At 60.4% G+C, this 10,307-nt stretch overlaps 1 protein-coding gene and 1 long non-coding RNA gene across 3 annotated transcripts; one reads left to right on the forward strand and one right to left on the reverse strand.

Moving 5' to 3' along the window:
* The first annotated feature begins 513 nt into the window (after positions 1 to 513).
* LOC127547672 (fibulin-7-like) lies at positions 514 to 10,012 on the forward strand. Of its 2 annotated transcripts, XM_051974638.1 has the most exons (9): positions 514 to 1,477; positions 2,949 to 3,054; positions 4,091 to 4,247; positions 4,961 to 5,131; positions 5,504 to 5,629; positions 6,157 to 6,279; positions 7,125 to 7,262; positions 8,380 to 8,518; positions 9,413 to 10,012. In XM_051974638.1, exons 2-9 carry the CDS (start codon positions 2,989 to 2,991, stop codon positions 9,771 to 9,773), a joined length of 1,281 nt encoding a protein of 426 aa, XP_051830598.1. In that variant the 5' UTR covers positions 514 to 1,477; positions 2,949 to 2,988; the 3' UTR covers positions 9,774 to 10,012. The 2 variants fall into 2 exon arrangements, with proteins under 2 accessions (XP_051830598.1, XP_051830597.1); XM_051974637.1 differs by lacking the exon at positions 514 to 1,477 and having other exon boundaries at positions 2,848 to 3,054.
* Positions 1,476 to 2,560, reverse strand: LOC127547674 (uncharacterized). Its single transcript, XR_007950248.1, has 3 exons — positions 2,463 to 2,560; positions 2,272 to 2,347; positions 1,476 to 2,157 (listed from the first exon to the last, which is right to left on the reverse strand). It is a non-coding gene; the product is annotated as an uncharacterized LOC127547674 (long non-coding RNA).
* Positions 10,013 to 10,307: the final 295 nt, after the last annotated feature.

The following is a 10,307-nucleotide window of genomic DNA, read 5'->3' on the forward strand; positions in this document are numbered from 1 at the left end:
CACCTGTGTTTATGGTGATGTTCCTCCCAAAGTCCCTATTGTCTCCTCTGATAAAAGCACTAAGGGCGTGTGGAGGTGGGAGAACATTATCACATCCCTTGTCCTCCCAGTGCTGGGGGGCATCAGAGGTCTCCTTGCAGCCCCTCTGCCCGCAGGGAGGGTGATCAGAGAGTCACCCTCAGGGTTGCAGGCAAGCCCCGGCTCTCTCTTCTGGGGGTCTGGGGGTCTGTCTTACAAGCATTTATACATTACAACATATAAGCATTAACATATATAAGTATACATATTTTTATATGTGTATATAATAGAGATGCACCCATATAAAATAATATACATATAACATAATACATGTATATATACATATATTACATATGTATATAATATGTATACACACATATATAATGTGTGTGTATATACATATATACATATATATATACATCTCAGAGCTCTCATACAATACATACATTTATTTACAATAGCTCTCTGCTATTAGAGGAACCAGACTAAGTTAGGGGAGGCCCCTGGCCAGGGCCTGAGGTGGGCTTTGAACCCACCGTACAAATCCAGGGCTCTATGCACGAGCCACCGGGCTAGTTAGTTTGATTCTTCCCTACTTATTCCTCTGAAGAGGAAGGGGAGTGACGTGGTGAGAACTCTGCGAGGGGAAGATGGCCCTGCCGTACAGGGAGGGGGATGCCAGCCATGCTGGTAGGACCTTGGGCATTTGGGGGAACCCCAGGGACGCCCCATTCTTTGGGGATGCACTGTGGGAATGTTCCCCTGCCTCGGGAGGAGCAGCTTCCATTAAAGCCTCTATGGACAGTCCACGGTGCTGCTTGTGGGCAGAGGGAGGGGACGGACTCCCCCAGCTCCATCATTCCTGTGTCATCCCCACATCCTGGGCCTCCATCTTCTGGGGTGCATCAGGACCTTTCTCATTTGCTTCCTTCTCTGAGCTGAGTTTTCACTTACTGAGCGCGCCCTGTCTTGGGGACCCCAGGTTCCTCCGGAGCCGAGCCCCTATTCCCCTTTTCTTTGGTCCAGGGCATTGCACACAGTAGGTCTGATGGCTCCCGCCCTCTCCATCCTTGCAGCTGCAGGAGCCAGGGCTTGGGGCCGGGCCAGGGACGTAGGGAGGGGCTCTTAATGCAAACAAGCCTGCAGGCTCTCACCTTCTCCCGGGATGCAGGCAGGAAGGAGGAGGAGGGGAGATCCAGTTTTGGGGGGCCCCTCCCTCGCAGAGACAAACACACACCACATACAGGGCTGCCCACAAGCCCCTCCCCAGGGCAGCTCTCCGGTGGTAAGGGGGGACCCCGAAGGGGGAAGGAGGCAGCCCCTCCCCGGCCCCGCCCCCTCAAGTTAGAAAGTCAGAGCGCGAGAGGAGGCAGCGTCTCCGGAGCGGAGGAGGACAGGCCAGCAGGACCCGGCGCCCGGACCCGGCGTGGCTGGCCCCAGGCAGGACTGGCTCACTACCGTAAGTGAGGGGGGGTGGGGGCTTGGGGAGGCTCCGCTGAGGGAAACGATTGTGCCCCCAGGCCCTGGTCCTGGGGAAGCCCAGCCTCAGGGAGGCTCCTAACCCGACCCGGGGCCAGGAGGATGGGCTGGGCGCTGGCCATCTTGGGGACCCGCCAAGGGCCCCCAGGAGCCGCCTCCAGGAGCAGGAGGAAAGGGCTGCCAGCCCCAGGAGCAGCCCGCGGACCGCAGCCATCCCTGAAGGGAGCTCTCTGGAGCCAGTGACCCTCTCCTGACCACAGGGAGTCAGGACGCAGCTCCCATGGTCCCGGGGAGAGGATCACTGGGTGGCCCCGCTCCTCACCCCTCCCTGTTCCCTCTGCCTTCCCCTCCCTGGCCCCTGCCAGGAAAGGGCAGCCTCCTGTGCTTGTTAATGAAGGCAGAAAATCTGGCTCTGGAAGGAGGCTCCAACCAGCCCAGAGCCTCATACCCTCCCCCAGATGCTCTGGTCCTGGGTGCTCTCCCACTCTCCTCCCAGGATGCTCTGGTCCTGGATGCTCTCATACCCTCCCCCAGATGCTCTGGACCTGGGTGCTCTCCTACTCTCCTCCCAGGATGCTCTGGTCCTGGGTGCTCTCCCACTCTCCTCCCAGGATGCTCTGGTCCTGGATGCTCTCATACCCTCCCCCAGATGCTCTGGACCTGGGTGCTCTGTACTCTCCTCCCAGGATGCTCTGGTCCTGGGTGCTCTCCCACTCTCCTCCCAGGATGCTCTGGTCCTGGATGCTCTCATATCCTCCCCCAGATGCTCTGGACCTGGGTGCTCTCCCACTCTCCTCCCAGGATGCTCTGGTCCTGGATGCTCTCATACCCTCCCCCAGATGCTCTGGACCTGGGTGCTCTCCTACTCTCCTCCCAGGATGCTCTGGTCCTGGGTGCTCTCCCACTCTCCTCCCAGGATGCTCTGGTCCTGGATGCTTTCATACCCTCCCCCAGATGCTCTGGACCTGGGTGCTCTCCCACTCTCCTCCCAGGATGCTCTGGTCCTGGATGCTCTCATACCCTCCCCCAGATGCTCTGGACCTGGGTGCTCTCCCACTCTCCTCCCAGGATGCTCTGATCTTGGATGCTCTCATATCCTCCCCCAGATGCTCTGGACCTGGATGCTCTCCCACTCTCCTCCCAGGATGTTCTGGTCCTGGATGCTCTCATACCCTCCCCCAGATGCTCTGGTCCTGGGTGCTCCTGTACCCTTCTCCCATAATGCTCTGGTGCTGGGTGCTCTCCCACTCTCTTCCCAGGATGCTCTGGTCCTGGGTGTTCTCATACCTTTCCCCAGATGCTCTGGACCTGGTGCTCTTGTACCCTCCCCCAGAGATGCTCTGATCCTGGATGCTCTCATACCCTACCCCAGACATTCTCTGGTCCTGGGTGCTCTCGTACCCTCCTCCCATGATGCTCTGGTCCTGGGTGCTATTTCTTCTCTCCTCCAGGCTTTCGCCCACCCCCAGGACTTGCCGAACCTCATCCACAATGATGTTTGGGCTGCTGTTTCTCATAATCCTGAGCCTTCTGCAGGTCCCTCTCAGTGATGGGCAGGTAAGGGGAGCCCCTTCACTCATTTCAGCCACCAATTCTCCCCTTAAGGAGCAATTGGGAAGCAGCATCTAGGTAACCCCTCCCATAGGGCCACATCCTGAACTGCACGACTACCATACCTATTTCCCAAATGGTGAAATCAAGGCACCGAGAGGTCAGCGTGAAGAACCAAACCCAATACCCAGCTTTCTGGATTTGATCAGGCTTTTGCACGTGTCTCTGATGCCTTTTGTCTGGGTTAAGTGGACAGTCACAGGTTTCTCTCTCTCTGACAATAAGCACCTTAAGATCTGCAAAATATTTTACACCCTGATCTCATTTGATCCTTACAAGGGGTCTATGAGGCAGGTACTGTGATTATCCCCATTTTATAGAAGAGAAAAATAAAAATAGGAGAGTGTAAATGATTTGCCCAGAGCCATACAGCCAGGGAGGGTCTGGGGAAGGATTCGAACTCAGACTTCTCAAGTTTCAAGTCCTGTCCACCCTGACAGAGAGCCCCTGCTGAGGCATAAAAAGGGTCAACAGTGTAACGGGGTCTCCCGGATGAGGAAAACGAGAGAGGGGCTGTCCCCATTCTGGAGGATCGCACCTGGAACATTTGGCCTTCAGAGGCACGTTTCAGGAAAGCTGCGGACTTTGTTGAAAGGTTAGCCAGAGTAAAGGGGAGCTGGAGGCCGCCCTACAAGGATTGGTTGAAGGGACTTGGAGTCAGAGAACCCCATTTTGCAGAAGAAGAAGGGGCTCAGAGACACTGAGCCTGAGGCTGAATTTGAACTCAGATCCATCATTCCATCTAGCGGCCTCTCGACTTTGGGCAATTTATTTCAGTTTTCTGGACCTCGGTAGAGGTAGAATGCAGGGAATGGAGTTCTATGGTGAGAGAAGGTCCAGATGTGGCTGGGGGAGCTCTGGGAAGGGAGGGCTTTGGGGCTTCCCACAAGGGGGAGGCACTCCCGTGGCCCTCCCACAGGCCCCCCTGGCGGAGGGGTCCCTGCAGATGGTGGATCCCGGGTGTCCATCCTCCGTCCCCCAGGGCTGCCTGAGCAAGCGGTCAGTGCTCACCACCATCCGCCAGATGCAGAAACTGCTGTCCAGCCAGGAAGCCGCCCAGCTGCAGGGCCTGCGCAGCCTCAGGAAGCAGCTCACCCTGCTGCAGGGGAACGTCCACAAGCAGGCCACGCGGAGGAACGGTAACCATGGAGCCGGGCTGGATGGGCCCACTCGGGACGAGCTTTATCTGTCCCAGGCTCCGGGCCGCTCTGGGCCGGCCGTGCGAGGCTTTGGAGTCCAGGGTGGAGTGGGAGCCTGGGCGAGGACCTGGTGTGGCTGGGGGGAAATTACATGAACCCCCCCATCCGGCTTAGACCTTTCAGGTCTCCCACAACCATGAACCCCCCATCCGGCTTAGACCTCTCAGGTCTCCCACAAACACGAACCCCCCATCCGGCTTAGACCTCTCAGGTCCCCCACAACCATGAACCCCGCATCCGGCTTAGACCTCTCAGGTCTCCCAGAACTTTGAACCCCGATCCCATGATTGGTCGGACAGGCTTCCCATGATCTGAGTAATGAGACTCCATAGCCGCTTCTAGTCTGTCGGGATTTTCCTCTAACAGTAAACGGCCTCCATCGCGCCCGGGAGTCACCCCCTCCTTGTCCAGGTGATTGTGGGACTGGCTTAGGCTCCCACAGCTGGGGCGGGGGCTCCCTACAGGGCTCCCAGGGCCAGGAGAAGCAAAGCCCCCCCTCCGGCTAGGGCGGTGACTTCTAACTACATCCTCACTGGGGTGAGACGGGGTCGCCTCAGTTTTGTCATCTGTGAAGTGGGATGATGACCCCCGAGGCTGCCGGGAGAAGGCTGGGCTGTAGGAGCCGGAATTCTTTCTCTTTTCCCTCTCCGCAGAGACGTGCCCCCCTCTGGCCGTGCCCAGCCACGGCAGGAAGCTAGGGAAGAAAGCGGGCATCGGGCACGAGGCGCATTTCTTGTGCGACGCCGGCTTCCAGCTGGTGGGCTCCGAGACTCGGCTCTGCCAGGAGAACCGGACGTGGAGCGGGCAGCAGCCCTTTTGCAAGAGTGACGTATTCACAGCGGGAGGGGCGGGCTGTTGGAGGGAGGTGGGGGCGACGCTGGAGAATGTCGGGGTGACGAAGGGATCGTGGCCCCAGATGCCGGCTCCGGGGGGGCTCCAGGTGATTCCGCGCAGACGCAGATCCCGGGCCCCTCCCCCAGACAATCCCGGCACAAGCCCGGGGGCCGTGGGGGGGAGGGGGGAGGGGCCCGCTGCGCCCGGGGGCCGTGGGGGGAGGGGGGAGGGGCCCGCTGCGCCCGGGGGCCGTGGGGGGAGGGGGGAGGGGCCCGCTGCGCCCGGGGGCCGTGGGGGGAGGGGGGAGGGGCCCGCTGCGCCCGGGGGCCGGAGTGACGGCCGCCCCCTCCCCCCGGCCCCAGGTATCGATGACTGCGCCGGGCAGCCCTGCACCAACGGGGGCACGTGTGTGGATGAGGTGCAGCGCTACGTCTGCCTCTGTCCCAGCGGCTGGACCGGAAGCAACTGCCAGACCCCGGCCGCCTCCTGTGAGTGCCCCCAGCGGGACAAGCCCAGGGAACGCCCCCTCCCACCCTCCGCGGGGGAGCAGCGGCTTCCGCCCCCCAGAGGTCCCCGGGCTGAACCCCCGGGGGTCTACTTAAGGGGAGCTGAGAAAGTACAGGGAACGCGGGCAGAGCCGGGAAGGATTCTCCTACGGGAGAACGAGGCGGGCTCTCCGCGTCCGGTCCGGGGGTGAGGGGGGTTGGGTGAGGGGAGCCACATATGTCACAGGGCACACGCCCCTTCACCCTAATCTCCAGAGTCCCTGTCCAGACTGGTTCCTGGCCGCCCCTTGCTGGCTTCCCTGACCCTCAGCATCTCCCAGTCTGATACTCGGGGGACTTTGCCGGTCCAACTGGGAAGACCTGGGAGGGGGGGTGGGAGAGCGCTGGAACCGCCCTTTGAGCAGCCCTGCGGACCCCCTGGGCCTCGGGCTCAGCGGTACCGGCCCGGGCTCGGCCGCTCCCCTCTGACCGCGCCCTCTCCGCCCGTCCCTCTCCCCAACTTCTCCCAGACTGGGTGTCCCTGAGCAACTCCTCCTTCAGCCGCCAGCCCCGCTGTGCCGAGAACGGGCAGGGCGCCCGTCAGTGCAGCTGCGACGCGGGCTTCCAGATGCGCGCCGGCGGCTTGTGTCAAGGTGAGGATGTGCGCGGGAGGCCGGGAGAGTGGGGGACGCCAGTCTGGAGGGACAGCCGAGTGTCGCTTACTAGCGGGGAGACCCCACAGGGGGCCGTGCTCCCTCCCCCGGCCCCGGCCCCGCGGGGGCTCTGTGTCTCTGGGCCCCGCAGCCCCGCAGCCTGCATGCCCCTCCCCAGCCCCAGAACCCCCGGCTTTCACCGCTGGCTTTGAGGACCCTTGGGAGGGCTCTCTCTCCTCTCAGATGATCCCTTGTCTATCTACACTTGCAGGGTGTGATCTTTCAGTAGAACTCGAGCATCTTGTTGTCAGGGAATTCCCTAGATCAGTGAGATCTGGGCCAGCGCCTGTCCCTTTGTGCTCCCGACAATAGCGGGGCTCCAGATTTGTGCTTGCTCAAACGGAGGAGGGATTGGAACCCAGTGCTTGGGCTCTGGGTCACCCCTTCCAAGGAGGCCTGGGGGGAGGACAGGGAAACAGAGGGCCCAGCTTAGTACAGGTTCTAGACAAAGAACCAGACTTTTCCTACGTCTTCCAGCCAAGATCTTGGAGACCCATGGCCCTAAGGAATGGGATGTAGTGGAAGGAGTCCTGAGAGCCCCAGGCCTGGCCCAAATCCCAGCTCTGCTGTTCGCGGAGCGACCTCAGATAATTCCCTGACTCAGGGCTGCGGTTCCTCCTTTTGGAAATGGAAGGGTTGGACTCTAGTCATCCAAGGTCCATTGCAGTGTTAGAGCCTCGGGTGGGACCAGCCCAAGGGACGGGGAAGGGGTGGCAGGGAAGGGAGGAGGAGACTCTGAGGCTGTCTCCGGCCGCCTTCCGACCCTCTGCTGCTCACCTTCCCAGATGTTGATGAGTGCCAGCTCTTCCAGCTGAACCACCAGAACAGAATCTGTGTCCACAGCTGCATCAACCTGCCTGGGTCCTACCGTTGTATCTGCCCCCCAGGCTACCTGCTCAACCCCGACCAAAACACGTGTGAAGGTGGGTGCTTCTATTCAGGGCCTCTCTCCTCCCTGGGGGATGCTGAAACGGGAGGAGGAGAGGGGGGAGGGAGGAGAGGGGGGAGGGTGCCTTTGACCTTCAGATACGGCCTCCATTTTTCATCATGGCTTGCCCTCTGCATCTCTTCCCGTCTCTCCTCTCACTCAAGAACTCTAGAGAGTAATCCTGCACATAACTCTCCTTGGGATCCAGAGACAGTATCTTGTTGGTTTTCCCATGTCCCAGGGAGTTTGGGAGTGACTTTTATGCCTTCCACCTCCACCCCAGTATATAAGAGGAAATTGAGGGGAGAGGGTGGGGATGAACCAGGAGAACTCAGGGGCTGCGAGACCGCTCCCCTTGTCTCTGTGAGCTCCCCTTGGACACAAGAAAAGACTGAGCTGGGAAGGTCAGACTCCCCACATATCCCTTGTTGAGAAGGATCAGGAGCTCCTCTTTGGAGATCCAGCCCATCTATCAGGATCAATTATCCTGAGATCATCAGAGGACAGATTGAGAGCTGGAAGAGACAGAGAGGAGAGAAGGAAAGAGGGAAAGGGAGAGAGAAAAAAGAGTGGGAGAGCAAGAATGAGAAAGAAAAAAGGAATGAAAGAGAGACAGAGAGGAGAGAGGGAAGGAAGGGGAAAAAGAGAGAGAAAGTGAAAAAGAGAAGTAGAGAGACACCCAGAGAGAGAGACAGGGGAGAGAGACAGAGAGAGGAGAGGGCAAAGTCGGGGGGAAGAATGGGAGAGCAAGAATGAGAGAGGAAAGGAATGAAAGTGGAGAGACAGAGAGAGGAGAGAGGGAAAGAGGGAAAGGGAGAGAGAGAAAAGAGTGGGAGAGCAAGAATGAGAAAGAAAGAAAAGGAATGAAAGAGGAGAGACAGAGAGAGGAGAGAGGGAAGGAAGGGGAGAAAGAGAGAGAAAGTGAAAAAGAGAGGTAGAGAGACACCCAGAGAGAGAGACAGAGAGAGGAGAGGGCAAAGTCGGGGGGAATCATGGGAGAGCAAGAATGAGAGAGGAAAGGAATGAAAGTGAAGACACAGAGTGGGCAGGAAAGGGGGAGGGAAGCTCCGGGGGGAGGGGGTTAAGAGCAGCATCTGTCTTGCTCTGGCCAGATGTGGACGAGTGTGCAGACCAGCAGCACAACTGCAGCCGGGGCGAGCTCTGCATCAACACCTTCGGGGGCTTCCAGTGCGTGCGGCCCGAGTGTCCCCGGCCCCGGCACAACACCAGCTACGTGAAGACCTCGGCCTTGTGAGTGGCTCCCCGGGCCTCCCTCTGTTGGGAGGAGGTGCCAGTCAGGAAGCCGCCAGTAGGGCCCACTGGGTGCCAGGCAATGGAGGTAGAGAGAAGGGGGAGAGGCCCCCGTCCCCAGGGGCTCCCACTCTTCTGAAGAAGCAGACTGCCACAGGGCACCGCGGAGCCCGTCCCAAGGGAGAGCGCTGGGATTAGAGGGGGAAGCCTTCTTGCAGAAGGTGGGCTTTTTGCTGGGACTTATTCTGGCCCCCGCCGGGGGCGGCCGATGAAAACGAGTGACGGGGCACCGCCCGTGAGGGCAGAGAGAGGCCGGAGTCCCGGTAAGGAGGGGAAGATAAGGTGTGAGCGGACTAGGGAAGTGGAGCTGAGAAGCTAACCAGGGCTTCTGTTTGAACCTGGAAGCCATGGCAGCCAGATCAGCACCGGCTCCCAGGACCGGCGCCCCCCCCCCCCACTGGCCAGCGCCCAGGGCATCCACAGCTACCCACGCTCGGTGCTCCAAGGAGCACTGTCGGGCCAGCCCTCCCTCGCCCCAGGGGCGGAAGCCCCCATCGGGATGCCCTGTGGGCTCTAGGTGGGCTTGGAGTCTGGGAGACCCGAGTCCAGATTTGCCCTCAGACACTTACGGGGCGGACAGGTCGCTTAGTCTGCCCTCAGGGTCTTCAGTGGGAAATGAGGATGAACAGCATGTAGCTTAGAGGGAAAGGGAACGACTTAGGGAGCACCGGTGCTCCCAGATGCCCAGAACGAGGTGTCTGTAAGCACTGTGCAAACCTTAAAGATGGATGGGTTCGCTCCGAGGCGGGAAGCAGGCTGAGGGCCCCGCTCGTCCTGCCCCCGAGACCCTGGGGGGAGGGGCGGGGGGGCCCTCAGCTTCCTTCTCTCCTGCAGCCAGTGCGAGCGGAACCCGTGCCCGGTGGAGAGCCAGGCCTGCCGCCAGGCGGCCAACTCCATCTCCTTCCACTACCTGCCGCTGCCCTCCAACCGCACGGTGCCCCGGGTGCTCTTCAGGATGTCCACCACCCGCTTCCTGGGGGACAGCCTGCGCTTCGCCATCACGGGGGGCCGGGGCCTCGGGGCCTTCGCCGTGCAGCGCTCGGACCGGCACACGGGCGAGCTGGTGCTGACCAGCCCCGTGCCGGGCCCCGCCACCCTGGAGGTGCAGCTGGAGATGAGCGAGCTCTCCAAGAAGGCGCTGCTGGGCAAGCACGTCTTCAGGATCACCGCCTTCATCTCCCCCTATGAGTTCTAGCTCGCTGCGGGGCTCCCAGGGCCGCAGCTGCCGCCCCTGCTTCCTTCCTCTCTGCCATAACCGGGGCGGGGATGTGGGGAAGGGCGACCTGGGATCAGGGCCCCGAGCTGTGGCCCTGACTCTTCCCCCTGAGGGAGCCCGGGCAAGTCCCTTCCCCCACCCTGCGCCTCCCCATCTCTAGGGTTAGATTTCTAACTTCTGCTTCTAAGGAAATAAAAATCTAAAATAATTCACTCTCAGCTCTGCAGCAGAAATGTGACCGGCTCCTCTCATCCCCCTCCCCACCCAAACCACATCAGGAAAAGCCAGGGCCGGATCCAGCGGCAAACGCCAGCCCTTCCCGGTAACGGACGGGGGCTGACCGAGAGGCCGGGGGGGACCTACTGGCTCGTAGCCCTAAGCCCCAAAGACATGACCCAGAGTCAGGAGGACCTCCGAGCTCTGCATCTGTTCCTATGGAAACCAGAATCCCTTCTACCATCCCAGGGAGCAAGGAGCCCAAAGATGTCATTCTGGCCTTCCCCGGCCAGGTCG

Source organism: Antechinus flavipes, chromosome 2, assembly GCF_016432865.1.
Source record: "Antechinus flavipes isolate AdamAnt ecotype Samford, QLD, Australia chromosome 2, AdamAnt_v2, whole genome shotgun sequence".
Taxonomy (NCBI): Eukaryota; Metazoa; Chordata; class Mammalia; order Dasyuromorphia; family Dasyuridae; genus Antechinus; species Antechinus flavipes.